Source organism: Musca autumnalis, unplaced genomic scaffold (assembly GCF_047663935.1).
Source record: "Musca autumnalis isolate F117 unplaced genomic scaffold, ASM4766393v1 scaffold_4, whole genome shotgun sequence".
Classification (NCBI taxonomy): Eukaryota; Metazoa; Arthropoda; class Insecta; order Diptera; family Muscidae; genus Musca; species Musca autumnalis.
The window spans coordinates 55,585,450-55,606,760 of record NW_027411977.1 but is presented as its reverse complement, the minus strand read 5'-3'; the positions used below and the strand labels follow the sequence as shown (position 1 = coordinate 55,606,760).

The 21,311-nt window shown below is 38.1% G+C and overlaps 1 protein-coding gene across 1 annotated transcript; it reads left to right on the top strand.

The window, feature by feature from the left end:
- The first annotated feature begins 265 nt into the window (after window positions 1-265).
- Window positions 266-11,177, top strand: LOC141404337 (carboxypeptidase B1). Its single transcript, XM_073987859.1, has 3 exons — window positions 266-447; window positions 9,858-10,748; window positions 10,809-11,177. Exons 1-3 carry the CDS (start codon window positions 356-358, stop codon window positions 11,113-11,115), a joined length of 1,290 nt encoding a protein of 429 aa, XP_073843960.1. The 5' UTR covers window positions 266-355; the 3' UTR covers window positions 11,116-11,177.
- The last annotated feature ends 10,134 nt before the right edge of the window (window positions 11,178-21,311 follow it).

The following is a 21,311-nucleotide window of genomic DNA, read 5'->3' as shown; positions in this document are numbered from 1 at the left end:
TGTACATTTTGGCATATTGTGTGTGATAAATTATTTAGCAAATTATCGTCGAAATTTATTGTATAATAGGGTGGGAGACATAAAATGTAATTCTCAATACTGTACATTATTTTATTCGACCCATTGTACCGGACATTTGATCGTTATCGGTAAATAATTGTTCTGAACACAATTGTAGTGATTAATTTCTAAATACCAAAAGACGGTGATAAGATTACAATGATAAACGTGTTTGGTTTTGTTAGTCCCCTATTAGAAAGAAATTAATAACACTCTTGGAAAATATTAATAGCTTTGGCAGTTGATTTTTGACAGTGTTAAGGAATAGACCACCGACCAATCAACTGAAGGAACAATGACTGCCACTCGACAAGTAGTAAGAGTAGCAGCAACAGCAGCGCTAATTTGTGTCATTTTAATTGCTGCCGAAGCAACTAATTACGATGGGTAAGAAAGTGTTTGTCTTTTTTCGTATTTTGTGTGTTAAGTGGAATGGGTGTAATAAATTTTGTCAGCTATATTAATTTATCATTTATAAGTGTCAAGTATCATTCAGCTTTGCCGACAGAGATATGTATACCCTCAACCTATGTGAATTGAAACTTTTATCTACGAAAAGATCGAATAGCGGCTACGCAACAAAAATCCTTTTCACAAAAATTGTGTATTTCGAGAAAATTATTTTATAGGAAAAATAGTTAAAGGATCACGGACAGATCTTAAACTGCACTTAAAAGAATGTTTGCGAGGGAGGTCGCCTAAGGATCGGACCGATATTACGCATTTGCGAACTTATACTAAGTTGGGACAAAATATTACGAGATCCTAAGTTTGTACCAAATCGGTTGCTTCGTTTATGGGATATCGCCCGTACCATGTTAGCTAATATTTTTCAAGATTAGTGGGGGAGGTACCCGAAGCAGTGAACCGATATAGCCCTTCTTCGAACTTAAACTAAATTTGGCCAACTTTTGAAGCGAATTGGCTGATCCGTTCTTTAGTTATGGTGCACTCTACACTTGCTACACATGGCGCCGTAGGGCTTTTTACAGCTTTCGGGTCATTCTTTAGGAAGTATGCAACCTATGCTTGAAAGAAATATTACGATGTGAAAAGTTCGGTCCAAATCGCATTCTCCATTCGAGAGTATCGTGTGCACCATTTTACCGAAATTTTTTGAATTTTTGTGGGGGGAGGTACCGAAATGTGGACCAACTCGTTTGATCCATTCGAGAGTTTTTATGTCCTCCAGCCAAACAGACAGACGAACGGACATGGCTAAATCGACTCCAAATTCCCTGAAACGGATTTCTTTCAAATATGCTTGGGGTCAAAAACCATTACACTATGCAACACTGAAAATGCAAGCAACTTCTAGTGTGCATTTTTTGATAGTACATATTTAGACTACAAAAACCCTAGTAGGGTTTTGTCCTGTCAGATCCAGTTCGTATTATATGGCCGCATCTAAACCGGGCTAAAATTACACTTTTTTGCATTTATCGGACCTTTATCTCAAAAACGATTAGGAATTTGGCCTTGCTGTCTTAGGTAATATTGTAGCCCTGAACTAGTAGAACTTATCCTTTGAACAGACCATTTAGGAAAAAATTGCTGATATTCTGGTCAGTATCGGCTAAACTATTGAGAGTTGAACCAAGTAACCTTTCGCAAAAATCTTCCAAATAATGTTCTCAACAATTCGTTAGAACATTCTGAAACTCTAAAATGCTTACTTCATGTTGTTTCAGCGGTATTTTGTATCATATCTTTTACAACACGTATTTCAAACACAGTTTATTCTCGCATTTCGGATTTCACTACATTATTGACATTTTTATTAAATGGTCGTTGAAAAATGTACTGAAAACAGCGGCATAGAGGCATTTTACAACAATGGCATGTTCTGAAGAGTTGTGTATAACATTCCAGGGAATATTTTTGCAAAAGAAAATATTCAGAAAAAATTAACGGTTTTGGAGATACGGTGTGAAATGTATAAAAATTGAGGAATTTTTGCATATATTTTGAAATTTGAGGCAATAAATGTAGTTTTTCGAGTTCATTATTTCTCCAAATATTTTATTCTTGTTCTTATCTACAAATTTGCTTCAGAGGTCAGAAGAAGATTCTCATTGGTTTCAGAGATATAGCCCTGAATTTCTTTCAAAACTCAATATTTAACCAGGTTTAGATGGGGCCATAAAATCCGAGCTGGATCTGACACAACAAAACCCAACTAGGGTTTCCAGTCGCTTGGGTCTGTGCTTTCAAAAAATCCTCAGTTCGAATTGTTTGCACAAGATCACCTTAAAAATGTTGCACAGTGTTATTTCCATGAAGCACATTTTCATCCAATCGTATATACCCTCATTAGTCTAAAAGCTGAAGGTATAAGAACCCATTACCTGCATTGGGTCGAAATTATAAACTTTAGAGGGAGCGGTACCCGAAGAAGTGGACTTTACCGAAATATTACAGCCTTCGAGAGTAATCGTATGCACAATTTTAGCGAAAACTGAGATTAAGCTTGACTATTTTGAAAAGTAAAATAGAAGTCCTCATCCTAAATAAAAAACGCCAACCCTCCTGAAAACTGTTAATATTTTGTGTATCTGAAGGAGTGGACCGATTTGGATCTTCTTAGAACTTAAACTGAGTTTGCACAAAATATTACGAACGCGTAATTTTGAACCAAATCGGTTAATTCGTTCGAGAGTTATCGTGCGCTCCAGCCAGACGGACGTACAGTGCTAAATCGACTCCAAATTGTCTGAAACGTATTTCGTCCAAACACACTTGGACCTAAAACCATTATATCGATTAGGCACATTTTGCCCATATGAAAGTGTATCGTTAGCGTAAATGCTGAGGGTATAGAAAAACAAATAACAATGGAGATAAGTTCGACAGGGCCGAACTTTTTATTCCCACCAACAAGAACTGTATTGAATAAATAGGAACAATTAGTTTCTTTTTGTTTATGGAAGTATGAGCTTAACCTCTTATTCCTTGCAAAAGCAGAGTATCTTACCTGATGATAATCTCTATTAAAGAGTTCACATGGGCGTCATCGTCTTTATACCCTCAGGATTTATGCTAACGAGGGTACGTACACTTTCATACGAGCAAAATGTGCCTCCTCGAAATAATGGTTTTAGACTTCAAGTATGTTTGGAAGAAATGTGTTTCAGACAATTTAGAATTGATTTAGCTCTGTCCGTCCGTCTGTCTGTCTGGCTGGCTGGAGCGCACGATAACTTTCGAACGGATGAACCGATTAGGTACAAAATTTGCCAAAATTTAAGTTCGAAGATGGGTTATATCGGTCCACTTCTTCCGGTACCTTCCCCACAAAAGTTCGAAAACGTTCGGAAAATTTGTGCGCACGATAACAATTTAAGGGAGAAACCAATTTGGTCCATACTTTGCTCATCGTGAAATTTCTACTAGACTTGGATAAGGTTCCAATATGGACTCAATCGGTCCACTCCTTCGGGTACCTCCCACACAAAATTTCGGAAAAGTTCAGTTTAGGAGCTGATCTCGGATCGCTTTGATTTTTGTTGTAACAACATGTATTCACTCCCCTCCATACGACGGTACAAGCTTCATCAGGGGCAAATCCATTGTTAAAACTTAGTTTAAGTTCGAAGAAAAGCCATATCGGTCCACTCCTTCTGGTACCTCCCCCACAAAAGTTCAAAAATGTTCGGAAAAATTGTGCGCACTATAACTCTTGAAGGGATTTGGTCCATACTTTGTACATTCTAATATATCTACCAGATATAGATCAAGTTCAAATATGGACTGCATTTGTCCACTCCTTCGGGTAGCTCCCACACAAACTTTAAGATAAGTGAAGGGGCAAGTCCATACTTCTAGTATGGTTAAGGGTCTGTTCGAGGATCCTGTGGAAATTTTTACCGAATTATTATTATTTTTTTTAGGCAAGTATGGTACAAAGGCCCTATCTATCGATATCCCCCGCACATTTTTGAGTTTTAATCAACTCCATATGTTTGTCGGTTCATACGCCCAAAATTGTTTCACTCCACGCAGGCTGAGGGTATATCTCTGTCGGTAAAGCCTACTGATACTTTTTTACTTGTTCTTTCCAAATCATGTACCAATATTTGTATTTAAAGAGGTGGACCTATACCGACAAATTGAGAGTGGAACGTTTTATACCCTCTATGAACCAATGAAGACTAAATAAAAAATTGGTTTTATTTCCGTCGGATATTGAGGCGACAACCTTCAAACTAATATGAGGACGTGGACCTACACCGACAAATGTCAGGTGGAAAGTTTAGTACCCCTAACTAACACTAAATACCAATTTTTAGCCATTTCGCTGAGATATTGGGCCACATCCTTCACAATACCGTAAATCGGGAGGTATCGTTCTATGGGGGCTATATGAAAACGGGGACCAATAACGACAAATTTCCAAATCCCCGACGAAGACTAAATACCAAATTTCAGCCATTTTCGGTGTGGTAGTGAGGCTAAAACCTTCAAAATACCGAAAATCGGGAGGTACCATTCAATGGGGGCTATATGTAGACTGTGGGGGCTATATGAAGACATGCACCTATACTCAGGTGGAAAGTTTTATATCTCCAATGAAGTCAAATACCAAATTTAAGCCATTTTCTTGTGATATTGAGGCTAAAACCTTCCAAATATCAAAAATTGGAAGGTATCGTTCTATGGGGGCTATATCAAAACGAACCGATATAGTCCATTTTCAATAGCCAACATCGCACATTGGTCTGAATTGGTCCAATTTTTCTGGCAAAAACTAGTTGTACGTCCTTTTTGTATTGATATTTAGTTTTATTTATAATGACTGTCACAAAATAATAAATCAGAATTATTTTCACCCTGAATTTCAAAAAAAAAAAACCGTTTAAATATATTAAACTGGGTAATCCCATTGTATGGGGTCTAAGCTAAAACTTCGATCTATGTTTATAATTTGTGGTGCGAAGGGTTCATATCTTCTAAGAAATCTAAATCCAAAATTACAGCTAAATCGGCTTAAAAATATGGCTAAAATTTTCAAATTATCTTAAATTGGGGGTACCCCAACGGGGACCTATGTCGACAATTTTTGGTTGAAATATTCTCTGGAGTCTCAAAATAAAAAAAACAAGTTTGTAGGAAAATCGGTTAAAAATTGAGTTTCTTAGAATTAAATTTGTACCAGCAGAATATGAAATATTTCTGAATATCATGTAGCCTGAAAAAATTGTGCATCATTTATCGCAACGAATCGCAACTTGAAATGATTTTTTTATTAAAGTATGTACATCAAAGTAATTTTGATTTTTTTCTAGCATCGACCACTAGCGATCAAAATTATTCCGGTCCAGGAAATTTTACCATTGAAAAAATTTAAGAATTTAGCAGGGTTCCAGAAATATGTTGATAACTTTGTTCTTAGACCGAATTTTTCTTCTATTCTTTTTGATTTTTTTCTAACATCGACCACTAGCGATCAAAATTATTTCGGTCCAGAACAATTTTACCATTGGAAAAAAATTTAAGAATTTAGGAAGGTTCCAGAAATATGTTGATAACTTTGTTCTTAGACCCAATTTTTCTTCTGTTCGTTTTGGAAAATTAATCTATTTACATTCGTCTTTCTTCTCCATATTTGTATTTTACCTTTACATTTTTCTTATTGTGATTTCATAACCGACAAATTATCACAAAATACAGCGCACCCAGCTCGATTAATAACACAGAAAATACATCTCAACTTTTACTCCTTCTAGTCGAACTTACTATCTACTTAGCTGGCCCATTACAGAACATTTGTTCCATAGGCCGAACTAAGAAAATATATCCATTTCTCTCTATTTGTTGCTTCGCATTCTGGAATACCGCGCCTTTTCATCTCATCATCCACTTGTTTGCCCCATCTATTCCTTGGCCTGCCAATTCTGCGTGCACCGCCAAGCGGTCCGTATTTATACGCTTTTTTAGCGGGTTCATCATCGCTCATTCTTATGATATGGCCTAGCCAACGCAATCGCTGCATCTCTATACGTTTAACAATATTGATGTCGTTGTATAGCAGATACAGCTCGTGGTTCATGCGACGTCGATATTCACCGTCAACGCAGATTGGTCCGTAGATCTTTCGAATACATTTCTCTCTAACACACCAACCACTGCCATGTATGCTTGCGCAAGTACCCAAGCTTCGGAGCCATACATCAGCACGGGTAGTATCAGTGTTTTGTAGAGCGTTATTTTTGTTTGACGAGATGTGGCTTTGTTTTTAAACTGCTTACTTAAACCAAAGTAGCATCTGTTGACCAATACAATTCTTCTTTTTATTTCACAACTGATGTCGTTTGTTGTGTTTACGGAGGTGCCGAGGTAGACGAGGTCTTTTGCTACCTCAAAATTATAGGAACCAACTTCCACAGTCGGTCCGAGCTCAATGGACGCATTGCGCGTCGACACCATCAACTTGGTCTTCTCACCGTTTACCGCCAGACCCACTTTAGCAGATTCTCCTTCGACCTTCATAAAGGTATCAGTTACTTCTTTTACTGATCGGCCCATTATGTCTATATCATCAGCATAAGCAAGTAACATGTGACTATTGGTGTAGATTGTGCCACTTCTTTTGACGTTTGCCTCTCGTATAACCTTTTCCAGCAGGATGTTGAAGAGATCACACGAAAGGCTGTCTCCTTTTCTGAAACATCTTTTGGTACCAAACTCTTCGGAGAGGTTCTTTCCTATTTTAACTGAGGACCTCGTGTCAGTTAAAGTCATTTTACAAAGCCGGATAAGCTTTGCTGGGATACCAAATTCAGACATGGCTTGGAATACCTTTGAACGCAGCGAGCTGTCGAAGGCTGCTTTATAATCGACAAAAAGGTGAAATGTCTCGATCTGCATCTCTTGGGTCTTCTCTAGGATTTGCCGCAGGGTAAATATCTTGTCAATGGTGGACTTGGCAGGTCTAAAGCCACATTGGTATGGTCCAATTATCTCGTTGACCATTGGCTTTAGTCGTTCGCACAATATCCCTGACACGATCTTGTAGGCAATAGGGAGTAGACTTATGCCCCTATAGTTGGAGCATACAGTCTTATCTCATTTCTTGTGGACGGTACAGAGGATGCTCAGGTTTCAATCGTCGAGTACGAGTTCTTCCTGCCAGATGGTGCTAACTAGCTGATGCATACACCTTATCAGCGCGTCGCCTCCGGTTTTAAACACCTCGGCTGGTAAGCCATCGGCTCCTGCTGCTTTATTATTCTTCAGCCGATTTATTGCTGTCTTTACCTCATCTTGGCCGGGCGGTATACATTCTATACAATCTTCTGGGATTGAATCTGTGGTATAATCGTCTTCGCTACTATTGGATACCAGCAGATTGGAGAAATGTTCCTTCCATATCCTGAGCACGCTATCTGTTTCTGTTACCAGATTACCTTGCTGGTCTCTACAGGAGGATGTGCCTGTACCAAAGCCATTTGTTTGATGTTTCACTCTTTGGTAGAATTTTCGGACTTCATTCTGGCTCCTGTACATCTCGATTTTTTCACACTCCCGCTTTTCCATTTCTCTCTTTTTCTTGCGGAAAAGACTTTTCTCTTCTCTCCTTTTTTTCCGATATCTCTATCGTGCGCTACGCGTTGCTACTGATTGTAAACTAGCTCTATATGCCGCATTTTTCTCTTCGGTAGCAGCACGACACTCCTGGTCATACCATGAATTCCTTTGTGGAGGTCTCTTGAAGCCAAGTATGGATTTTGCGACTGTTTGCATGGAGTGGACAATATTTTGCCATTGTGTTATTATGTTATCGGGACAAGGAGTGCTCGCGTTAAGCAATTGGGCTAGTTGAGTGGGATATGCTGTGGCTATCTGTTGTGTTTGCAGCCTATCGATGTCCAACTCCCGCGTTGTGTCTGTTTTTGCTTTATTTGCAACGTTTAGACGGGTACGTACCTTTGCTGCAACAAGGTAGTGGTCCGAATCAATGTTTCTGCCTCGGAGCGATCGTACATCCAACACGCTGGATGAATGTCTTCCATCTATCACAACATGATCAATTTGATTACTTGTTTTTTGATCTGGAGACAGCCAGGTGCCCTTATGAATATCGAGATGATTAAATCTGGTACTGCTACCTACCATGTTTTTTGCAGCTTCAAAAACTATCAGCCTCATACCATTGTCAAATGTTTCACTATGGAGACTGAATTTCACGACTGTTGGGCCAAAGATATTTTCCTTTCCAGTTTTGGCATTAAAATCGTCTAGAATGATTTTAATGTCATGGGCAGGGCAACGGTCATATGTTTCTTCTAAGCGCTCGTAAAATATATCTTTGGTCTGTTCGTCCTTTTCTTCAGTGGGAGCATGAGCGCAAATAAAGCTGATGTTGAAGAATTTAGCTTTTATTCGAATTGCAGCAAGTCTGTCATTCACTGGGGTGAAGCTGGATACCAGATGTTTTAGTCTCCGACTAACTACGAATCCGCAACCAAATTCATGCTTTACGTCATGGCAGCTATAATACAGTGCGTCACCTTTAGGTGTTGTTGTGACGCCTTTCCTAATCCATCGTATTCCCTGTATGGCAGTAATATCGGCCTTGTACTTTTCAAGTACGTCTGCCAATGCGAAGACTGCACCTTCTCTATAAAGAGTGCTAACAATTCAGGCGCAGATTCGCAGATCCTTAAAACGTTTGCGGGGTTCGTCAATTTTAGAGAGGTTTGTTTTCTTTTCTTTCGTTTTTTCATAGTAGGCTGATTTTTCTAGGAGAGGGTTACTAACCCGACGCCCAAACCCAAGTTTTTAACGTTCTTATGGGTGAACGCGCGGTACATTTTAGCTCACTACCTTTAACGGGTGTTAAAGGCAGCTACCCCATATGACACCACGGGGAGGGATTTGAAAGAGGGACCAAGATAAATCCTGGGCTTTGCCATGTTAAAACCGGTCAGGACCGTTCCTTGGTATTTTCCATCCCCTACGTCACCCAATGCATTTGGTGCGGAAATTTTTTTCGCGATAGGGAAAAAATTACGCGGTATTTTATAGAAGTTTTTCATGCTCTACATGGGTATGCTGTGGTATTTTTGATATTTGCAAAAAAGTTATAACCCTACTGTACATGTAAAGGGTCTCCGACCCACCAACGACATCTTAATTATTATTTTTGTACAGAGAATAACTTCACCCATAAGGGAACTCTTAAAGTGGTGTTCATCTAAGAAAGTCTGCAAAAGTTCCTCTATCTTTAAATTTTCTCCACTAATAAATTAGTTGTTTTAACAACAACAATGGGGTTAAGCCACACTATTTCAAAAAAAAAAAAAAAAAAAACTTAATTGTAACAGCTATCCCAATAAAAAAAACGCCACCAATGTTGTATTCTATTTAAATAAGTCCTTAAAGGGGCTTCTATCTACAGAAGACCTTATGTTGTCTTCTATCAATAGAATATCTTTACAAATCTCTAGTTGTTGATAGCTAATAATCGGTATTCTATATAGTTGCCAAAAGTTATTTAATCCATAGAAGAACTCTGAAGGTCTGCCACATATTTAAGGCTTTTAGAGTTTTTGTTTTCTGTTTCTAAAAACTATTGTATAAAACTTTCATATCAGTCGTATTTCATTTACTATTTCGCCGATCATAAATTTCATTTTTTTTCTTGCTTCGTGGTATTTTAGATAGTAAATCATAAAATAAAAAATTTCAATAACATTTTCATTTGTTTGTTTATTACGAAATCAATTGTTTTACTGTTCCATTTTTTAACGTTTCTTTTCGCTTATCTTCTCTTTATCTCAAAAAAAAAAAAACAGTTACAAATTATACAGGTTTTCAGCACCATGGACAAAACAACAACACAATCTTCTAGCTCAGATGGCATTGAAAGAAGACGCCTATGAGTTAGTTGCACCAAATAGATTCGTTGTAAATCCCGCCTATTTGGAAGAGTTTCATGAAGCACTGAAACAACATGACCTATCATATCAACTTGTCGATGCGGATGTTGGAAAGACGATACGCGAAAATTTTGAAAAAAATCATGCCATGCAAAAATTGTTTACCTATAAGGGTGAAACCCGCTTAGGTACCCATCAATACTATAGCCATGAAGTGATTAATGCCTATTTGGAATCATTGGCCAAAGCCTATCCAAAGAGAGTATTTGTACGTAAAGTTGGTATATCCTTTGAGGGACGTGATCTTAAGGCCCTCATCATTACCAATGGTGACGGTCGTAACGACAAAAATGTCATTTTGGTTGATGGTGGTTTCCATGCCCGCGAATGGATTTCTCCTGCTGCCGCTATTTATGCCATTGAACAATTGGTGGAAAATTTCGAAGAAAATAAAGATTTACTTGAAGATTTCGATTGGATTGTATTGCCGGTGGTAAATGCTGATGGCTATGAATATACCCAAACTTCGGCAGAAAATAGAATGTGGCGTAAAACACGTAAACCTTTGTTCCATAATGGTGGCATTTGCTATGGCACCGATCCTAATAGAAATTTCGATTTCCACTGGATGGAAGGTGGTGCATCATCGGATCCTTGTTCAAATACTTTTGCTGGACCAAAACCATTTTCCGAACCAGAAGCCATGGTTGTAAGGGATCTTATCCACTCGTACAAGGAAAAGGGTCAAATGTATTTGACTCTACATTCATATGGCAGTTTGATCCTCTATCCATGGGGTTGGAGTTCGTAAGTGTGGCTTAAATAATTTTTTTACAATTATTAATTAAATCTACAAATTATTTTCAGTGACTTACCTGATACCTGGCCAGACCTACATGAAGTCGCCGATGCTGGTGCTGAGGCCATTAAGGCTGCCACCGGCACAAGCTACACCATTGGCTCTTCCACGAATGTCTTGTACGTGGCTGCTGGTGCCAGTGATGATTATGCATTTAATGCCGGTTTCCCTATTTCATTTACCATGGAACTGCCTGCAGGTGGTAGCAATGGTTTTGATCCACCAGTTGAATCGATTGACAGCACCGTCAAGGAGACCTGGGTTGGTATTCGCGCCATGGCTTTGAAAGTCATCGAGAAATATCCTTTGGTTTAAATATTTGTTCTAAAAAAAATTTTTGATAATAATAACGAAGATATAGTAATATATTTTTTTAATTGTATTGTTGAATAATTCGTTAACTATAATGGAAAAAACCTATTCGTAACTAAATATAAAAACATGTTTATTGCTTGGATTTCCATATCCTTAACCTTTTGGCTATAAAACCTATATGCTTTGGTACGATCAAAAATGTGCGTTTAAGCAACGAAGCAATCAATTTAGTCCACACCTTACAATCCATATTTTGTCCCAACTTAGACCATGTTTGAAGATACCTACAACCTATCGGGTACATCTCTCACAAATTTTCAATTTGTTATTTCGCTTTCCTCATAGTAATATTTTTTCCAAACTTAGATCAGGTTTGAAAATGGGTTGATTATTACCACCTTTTTCAGTGGGGACATTCATACTCGATCAGATAATGACCGAATGTTCATAAAAACCTCACAGTCACCATAAGAAATGACGGATGTGAACTATAAAATTCGGAGGGAGTGGCCCTTTTTGGCCCAAGCTTTGAAAAATGATAGTATATCAAAACTAACATCATGGTGGAACATAGGTTGTATCTGTCCGATCCTTTTCGCTAAAATGTAGTTAAAAGGCTGTTCTTATGCTCGGTGTAGAAAGTATGAGAGATCTTTCGCGGGTCATTAAGATGACGGATGTATCCACAGTACTTTATTGGGACAACCGACGTATATTTTTATACACTTTTAAGACCAAGGCCGTGAAAGAGTAGTGCTCAGGATCAGAATAACTAACAAGTGTTTAAAGAAGTCTGGTAGCTTCAAAGCTAGAGCATGGGTCTATGCTTTTTCAGTAGCTTAGTCTGCATACTAGAGTGGTTTTAACAATAGATGTCGGATTTTTTATGCGGCACCCCCCTAAAGTATTAAGTTTTGTTAAATTTTTAGATTGACAAAGTTTGAGCACAATCGGAATATGTTAGCACGTGCCACAGTGGCCTCAAAGATTCGATAGTAATATGTATCCATACATGGGGCCAAAGTCCCATGCATACATGTGCTCTAAAGTCCACGTTTTTGTGCAATCGATGAGCATTTTCTACCAATTTATTGTTGTGGCTAGAAAACGAATCCTACAAATATTTATGAAAATCGGGAAAGATTTTGATATAGCTCCAATAAATAGTATACACAGAAAAAAATGGCCTCTCTAAAATATGTTCCAAACATATTTTGCAGTAAACATATATTTGTTTGCAAGCAGTTCCAAACATAACATATGTTTGGGCCTGCAAACAAATATATGTTTGGGTGCAAACAAATATATATATATATATATATATATATATATATATATATATATATATATATATACATATAAACATTTATAAATGGTGGTGTTTTTATTGAAGGGCATAGAAAAAAGGCAAAACAACAAAGACGCATAGGTACATACAAAATTCCAAAGAAATACATAACACACTTTAATAAAAGAAAAACTGAATGAAATAACTTATAAAAAGTCGCACTTTTAAAAAGAAAAAATTATATAGAAACATCGTTGAACGCATCTCCTTAGTTGTGAAATAAAACACATTTTCCTCAAAGTTAAAATCATCAGTGGGAAATCGGCATCTGGAATCAAATGATTATATAATGTAATAAATAGGTACATCCATATTTCAAATATACATATGTATGAATGTATATGAAAAATTTATTGATGTAATTACCTATTATGGTTTTGGGGTTTCCCGGTTTTTATCATTCCCGGGAAACGGGAAACAAAAAATCGCCATTCCCGGGAATCCGGGATTTCCCGGGAAATTTTAAAATACGAGAGTGGATCAATATTTCCGTGATTTATTATCTTCTCATACTAGTAACTTATATGAAATACAACAAGTGAAAAAGTATCAGTCGGCTTTGCCGACAGAGATATACCCTCAGCCTGTGCAAATTGAAACACTTTTTTCACAAAAAACTTATGTATTTAGGTGGTTTCAAAATTTTGGTCCTATGAACCGACAAAACTCTTGATTAGGATTAAAGTTCAAAAATTTTGCGGAAAACGTACTTAAAGGAATGGACCGACATAGACGATGGGGGTGCCATAGGGGGTTTTCACACTCTTCGGGCTGTTTTCTCAAGAAGTATGGCCCCTGAAACAACTTTTACCATCGTAATTGTGTGGAAGGTTCGGGATGGAGTGGACAAATATAGTCCATATTCGAACCTGATCTATATATGGTAGATATTATGAGAATGTGTAAAGTATGGACCAAATCGGTCACTCCCATCAAGAGTTATCGTGCGCACAATTTTTCCGAATATTTTTGAACTTTTGTGGGGTAGGTACCTGAAGGAGTGGACTGATATGGCCTATCTACGAACTTAAAGTAAGTTTGGAAACAATATTACGAAGGCCAAATTTTGGCCGGAATTGGCATTTCCGTTCGAGAATTATCTTGCGCCTCCACCCATAAACATGGTATCATAGTGTTTGTTTTTCCACTTTCAGGCTATTTTTTTTAGGAAGTATGGACTTGCCCTTGAGGAAACTTGTACCTTCGTATAGGGGACAGTGAATACAAGATGTTACAACAAAAACCAAGGCGATTCGAGAGCAGGTCCTAAACTGAACTTTTCCGAAAATGTGTGTGGGAGGTACTCGAAGGAGTTTACCGATTGAATCCATATTGGAACCTCATCTACGTCTGGCAGAAATTTCATATCGTGCAAAGTATCGACCAAATTGGTTACTCCCTTCAAGAGTTATTGTACGCACAAATTTTCCGAACATTTTCGAACTTTTGTGGGGGAGGTACCGGAAGGAGTGGACCGATATAATCCATCTTTGAACTTGAACTAACACGGTGTCATAGGGTTTTTAGTAACTTTCAGGCCCATTTTCTCAGGAAGTATGGACTTGCCCCTAATGAAACTTACAGCGTCGTATAGAGGACAGTGAATACAAATCGAATCTGGACAAAATATTTCGTTACCCAAAATTTGAACCGAATCGATTGATCCGTTCGAGAGTTATCGTGCGCACCAGCCTACCAGACAGACAGACAGACGGACGGACATTGCTAGATCTACTCAAAATTGTCTGAAAAGGATATCGTACAAACATACTTGGGGTCTAAAACCATTATTTCGATGAGGCACATTTTTGGTCGTATCAAAGTGTAAATACCCTCTTTAGCCTAAAGGCTGAGGGTATAATAATTTCAAAGAGTTTCGGGCTCATAAATGAATGATACGTTTTCGCTCTATCGATTAAAAACGAAAAAATATTTTTAAAAATGCACCATGTTGCCCGGAGTTTGCCCACACTAGCCATTTCCATTATTCAAAGCTAATGAAATCGCTCTATGCAAAGTGATTTGGCTCAAACAATGAAGTTATTAATGAGAAATTCCAAAAATCGTAGGTTTTATTCCTATGCTTAAGATTGCTTGAAACAAGTAAGAAAGTATCAGTCAGCTGTGCCGACTGAGATATACCCTCAGCCTCGGACCTAAAGAAAAGAATCAAACACAATACTTCTAACATTTCTAGGGACTTTTTGAGTTTTTGAACCAATTTCTTAGGAAGTATGGATTTGCCCCGAAAAAATTGTACCGTTTTAACTAGGGTCGCACACAAAACATGTTGCCAAAAATTTAAAAGAGAGAGTGTGGGCGATTTCTCCCTTCGACGGCTACCTTACGTGCTACCCAATGTAGTTGGTATCGGCAGGCTTTTTTTGAGCTTTTGTGCCTTTACCTCAGGAAGCGTGGACATACCCTCCCAACAAAACTTGAGAAACGAGATGAACTGTTAAACTGCACTTTTCCTAAATTTTGTGTTGGAGGTACCCGAAGGACTGGACCGATATAGTTCATATTCCAACCTGATACATGACTAGATGAAATAATACGATATGCAAAGTTTGGACCAATCAGAATCTTCCTGTCAAGGTTTCTTGGAGCTTTTAAGGCATTATCTCAGGAAGTATGGACTTGCTCACGACAAAATTTGTACTGTCGTAAAGAGGGCCGTAAAGACAAATTGCTGAAAAAATTTCAAATCGACCCGACAAGAGCTCCAAAACTTCACTTTTTTCGAATTTTGTGTGGATCCCGTTCTATGCCTGGAACTAATATTACCATACGGAAATTTATGACCGATTCGGTTATTCCCTTCAAGAGTTATCGTGCGAACCATTTTAGCGATAATTGCTGAACTTTTGTGGGGAAGGTACCGGAAGTAGTGGACCACCGATATGGTCCATATTCGAACTTAAAACTAAGTTTGAAAAAAATCTCGAATTCCAAATGTTTGACCTGATCGGTGGCTTCGTTCGAAAGTTATCGTGCGCACCTGCCAGAAAGCCGGACGCTCTTTAGCCCAATGGCTGAGGGTATAAAAATGGGACTTTAAAATAAAAAATATTCTTTCGCACTTTGGTGCGGCTCTTATAACTTTTTTCCCTGACAAACACTTTTGTATTTTGTTATTTCCAAATATTTTGTAATTTATTGTTTCTGTAAAATCTAATCGAAATCTGATTCTATGGTATAAAATTGACGGGCATAGTTTATTCATTAATTCAATATTAGTTGTGATAAATGTAAAAAGATATTTCCCAATTTCCCGGGAAATATGATTTTGTTTCCCGGGAAAATCCCGTAACCAAAAAACCGAGAATTCCCGGGAATTTCCGGTGCGGGATTTCCCTACCCAAAACCCTATTACCAATATTAAATGCGATTTCTTCCTTGTCCCATAAAATATTTCCATTTACCTTTTTTATTCAATTATAAAATGTATTGGTCATTTAATTTACTAAAAAGCGCCGTCTTTACTCAACGATGTTCTCTAGAACACTGATGAAAAAAGACCAAAGGCAGCGGAAAAAAGCGTTTGTCGTGAAGAAAATACATTTCAGCGGCCAAATATCCGTGTAAATGTATAAAAACGAAAGTTCTAGGACAGAGAAGCCACTACATAGTCTATACGTCCGAAGATCTGCTTTACCACCAGTGAAACCAGGTAACGTAATTTGGTGACTATGTGGGTTCGAGTCCTTGGCTTTCCTTTTTCACTTGCAAATAATTTCCGATCATCAAGCTTAACTCTAAACGAGAAAATTAATAAAAAATAATTAATACCATTTTTATCTTTTCCTCTTCGCTTGAATATAACAAAGCACGAAAATGGGTTGATTATGTTACAAAATGTTGCAAACATATTTTTGCTTGGACACAAACAAATTATGTTTGGATCCAAACATATATTTGTTTGCAATCAATCCCAAACAAATATTTGTTTGGATCCAAACATATTTCTAACATATATTTTTCTGCGTGTATACTTCGTCAATTGGGGCCCTATAATATAGCCTTACATTAAAATCCAGCCGATTTTCACAACTTTTTGTAGGATTACTTGGCCTGCCCCTTGGCCTTCATAACAATTACAAATTCTTTATTATGTTTGAAATTCGCAATAAAAAATCTATGTACATCAACAATTTTTTTGATATAATTTCTGTTCCACCGCAGTGTCGTAAATGTCTATTGGACAAAAGGATTTTTCTGCCGAATTTTTATGTTTTGTTCGACCTTTCGAATGTTAATAAAATCAAGATTTTTGAGCTTGAGGTCAATGTTTATATTTTACTAGCTGAACCCGGTGCGCTTCGCTACACCAAATTCCTGCACACATCCAAAATTTGGAGACATTATCTGTTACCATTCTATAGATATTTGCATAAAAAATCTAAAAATAGCATTTGAATTAAAAATAGTAATGAAAATTATTTCATCAGTAGAATAAGTCTAAAATAAGGTTTACATCTTTGCTAAATAAGACATTTTCGCTAACATGAACTTTCAAAATTTTGGTCAGGTGGGCCCCCCCCCCGAAATGAAATCCTGGCTACGTCCCTGGTGCCGTCCCAGGTAGACGAAGTCTTTTACTACATAAAAATTATAGGAACCAACTTCCACAGTTGGTCCGAGCTCAATGGACGCATTGCGCGTCGACACCATTAACTTTGTCTTCTCACCGTTTACCGCCAGACCCACTTTAGCTGATTCTCCTTCGACCTTTATAAAGGTATCTTTTGACGTTTGCCTCTCGTATAACCTTTTCCAGCAGGATGTTGAAGAGATCACACGAAAGGCTGTATCCTTGTTTGAAACCTCTTTTGGTACTAAACTCTTCGGAGAGGTTCTTTCCTATTATAACTGAGGACCTCGTGTCAGTTAAAGTCATTTTACAAAGCCGGATGAGCTTTGCGGGGATACAAATTCAGACATGGCTTGGAATAACTTTGAACGCAGCGGGCTGTCGAAGGCTGATTTATAATCGACAAAAAGGTGGTAGGTGTTGATCTGCATCTCTTGGGTCTTCTCCAGGATTTGCCGCAGGGTAAATATCTGGTCAATGGTGGACTTGCCAGTTCTAAAGCCGCATTGGTATGGTCCAATTATCTCGTTGACCATAGGCTTTAGTCGTTCGCACAATATCCCTGACACGATCTTGTAGGCAATAGGGAGTAGACTTATGGCCCTATAGTTAGAGCATACAGTCTTATCTCCCTTCTTATGGACTGGGCACAGGATACTCAGGTTCCAATCGTCGGGTACGCGTTCTTCCTGCCAGATGGAGCTGACTAGCTGATTCATACACCTTATCAGCTTGTCGTCTCCGGTTTAAACAGCTCGGCTGGTAGGCCATCAGTTCCTGCTGCCTTATTATTCTTCAGCCGGTTTATTGCTGTCTTTACCTCATCTTGGCCGGGTGGTACACATTCAATACCATCTTTTGGGATTGGATCTGTGGTATCTTCGTCGACTTCGCAGCTATTGGATACCAACAGTTTGGAAAAATGCTCTTTCCATATCCTTAGCACACTATCTGTATCAGTTACCAGATTACCTTGCTGGTCTTTACAGGAGGATATGCCTGTACCAAAGCCATCAGTTTGATGTTTCACTCTTTGGTAAAATTTTCGGACTTCCTTCTGTCTCCTGTATATCTCGATTTGTTCACACTCCCGATTTTCCATCTCTCTGTTTCCTGCGGAAAAGACGTTTCTCCTCCCACCTTTTCTCCCGATATCTCTCTCGTGCGCTAGGCGTTGCTACTGATTGTAAAGTAGCCCTATTTTTGCCGCATTTTTCTCTTCGGTAGCAGCACGACACTCCTGGTCATACCATGGATTCCGTGGTGGAAGTCTCTGGTATCCAAGTACGGATTTTGCGGTTTGTTTGCATGGAGTGGGCAATGTTTTGCCATTGTCCTGATATGTTATCGGGACGAGGAGTGCTTTGATTAAGCAGTTGGGCCAGTTGAGTGGAATATGCTGTGGCTATCTGTTGTGATTGCAGCTTACCGATGTCCAACTTCCGTGTTGTGTCTGTTCGTACTTTGTTTGCTACGTTTAACCGAGTGCGTACCTTTGCTGCAACAAGGTAGTGGTCCGAGTCTATGTTTGCTCCTCGGAACGAACGCACATCCAACACGCTCGATGAATGTCTTCCATCTATCAACACGTGATCAATTTGATTTCTTGTTTTCTGATCTGGAGACAGCCAGGTACCCTTATGGATGTCGAGATGTTGAAATCTGGTGCTGCTAACTACCATGTTTTTTGCCGCTGCGAAGTCTATCAGCCTCATACCATTGTCAGGTGTTTCACTGTGGAGACTGAATTTTCCGACTGTTGGGCCAAAGTTTTTCCAATTTTGGCATTAAAATCGCCTAGAATAATTTTAATGTCATGGGCAGGGCAACGGTCATATGTTTCTTCTAAGCGCTCATAAAATATATCTTTGGTCAATTCGTCCTTGTCTTCAGTGGGTGCATGAGCGCAAATAAAGCTGATGTTGAAGAATTTCGCTTTTATTCGAATTGTAGCAAGTCTTTCATTCACAGGTGTGAAGCTGGAGACGAGGTGTTTTAAACTCCGACCAACTACAAATCCGCAACCAAACTCATGCTTTATGTCATGGCAGATATAATACAGTGCGTCACCTTTAGGTGTTGTACCATTCCATCGTATGTATTTCCTGTATGGCAGTAATGTCGGGCTTGTACTTTTCCAGTACATCTGCCAATGCGTAAACTGCACCTTCTCTATAAAGAGTGAGAACATTCCATGTGCAGATTCGCAGATCATGGTCCTTAAAACGTTTGCGGGGGTCGTCAACTTTAGAGGGATTTGGTTTTATTTTCTTTTGTTTTTTCATAGTAGGCTGCTTTTTCTAGGGAAGGGTTACTAACCCTGCACCCAAACCCAAGTTTTTAACGTTCTTATGGTTGAACGCGCGGCACATTTTAGCTCACTACCTTTAACGGGTATTAATGGCAGCTACCCCAGGTGACACCATGGGGAGGTCAGTGTCCACTTTAGATGAAAGAGGGACCATGATAAATCCTGAACTTTGCCATGTTAAAGCCGGTCAGGACCGTTCCTTGGTGTCTTTCATCCCCTACGTCACTCCACTATACAATATTCTTGACCAAAATGGATTAATTAGTTTCCTTTCCTGTCCAGACTAAATTCCGTCACACATTTCAAATGTCATCAATATTGGGCAGATATAGGGTGCTTTGTGCATCAAATACCTCAAATTGGCCGAACATATATATGGGAGCTTCATCTAAATCTGAACCTATTTCGATATAATTTGGCACATTTATTTTTTGACCGAATTCAGTTAAACATTTCAAACTTCATTGAAATTGGACACATATAGCGTGTTTGGTGCACAAAAACGTTAAATCGGCCGAAAATATATGGGAGCTATATCTAAATCTCTACCGCTTTCGATATAATTTGGCACATTTATTTCTTGATCGTATTCTGTCACACGTTCCAAATTGCATTGTTTAGTGCAGCATATACTTGAAATTGGGCGAATATATATGTGGGAGCTTTATCTAAATCTAGACCGATTTCGATATTATTTGGCACGTTTATTTCTTGATCAAATTCAGTCACATATTCAAAATTTCATCGAAATGGGACATATGTATATAGCGTGATTGGTGGAGCAAATACGTGAAATCGGCCGAAAATATATATGGGGCTGTGGACACAAAATATTTCTATTTAAAATTGTGGACTGGAAGGAAAACAAAATAATATGTGTTTCATGGTGGAGGGTAAAAAAAAGTTCGGCCCGGCCGAACTTAACGCTTTTTTACTTGTTTTTTCCTTTGTACCAACGTGATTTTTTTATTTTACCAAAAAATAAAAATTGCAATTTTTATAAATAAAACAACAAAACAAATGTTATGTTTTGTTGTTTTATTGAGGAATTTATCTTAAACATCTTAAAAACTGCTTCATTTTTCGATTTTGAAAATGGAGTAGCAGTCAGGTGATACGTCTCCTCTTGAGATGAAAGTGGGACCAAGATACATAAGTCCTGGACTTTGCCATGTTAATGCCGGTCAGGACCGTTTCTTGCTAACGATCATCCCATATATTTCAATATTTTGAAAGTTTTTCCTTGCAAATCAGAGAAAATCTAACTGAATCTACTTTAAAGCACCTCACTAATATGCACTTCAATTGATAGAAGTTATCCAATTTGTATATTTTTAGAGTTTTCTTATGACGACCTAACCTCCTTAGTTGCTCGCTTAATAAATTATTTTTTGTTAACAATACCAAGTTTAATGGTCACCCTTGGCAATGCCCCTCTGATGTTATTGCATTGAATGTAAATTTCAAATTTCATAACCTCTAGACAACAATGTATTACAACAAAGTACGGGTGCTATTACTTCAAACTGCCATGTTTCATTACAAACTAACACAATGTTACCAAGTGAAATTAATATATTTGTTGTTGGAATTTCGCGTTATCTCCGTTTGAGTATTTATTTTTATTTCCTACAACTAAATCCAGTTAGACCCAGGTAGGCTAATCTAATTAAAAGTTAGCTACTACTGACACACTTTTCCATTTAAATACTCGAATCGATTGAATTACACCAGAAGCAAAGCAAACGTTATCAACCTAACACAGCTGGACGACTTAAATCAACTTCCAAGTAACAAAATGTAAACATGGAATCAATGTTTTGTTTGGAAAATGAAGTGTTTAACACTTCAGTCGAAGGTGTGTTATTCATTAATGAAAGCTAAAGTTGAAGTAGTTGTAAAATAATAACAATACACTAATGAAGTACATTTGAATGACAATG

Excerpts from the sequence above, each read along its gene's own strand:
- LOC141404337 (XM_073987859.1), top strand. The coding sequence starts at position 356 with ATGACTGCCACTCGACAAGTAGTAAGAGTAGCAGCAACAGCAGCGCTA. Across the intron at positions 448-9,857 it reads GAAGCAACTAATTACGATGG|TTACAAATTATACAGGTTTT; the intron begins GTAAGAAAGTGT and ends AAAAAAAAACAG. Across the intron at positions 10,749-10,808 it reads TATCCATGGGGTTGGAGTTC|TGACTTACCTGATACCTGGC; the intron begins GTAAGTGTGGCT and ends AATTATTTTCAG.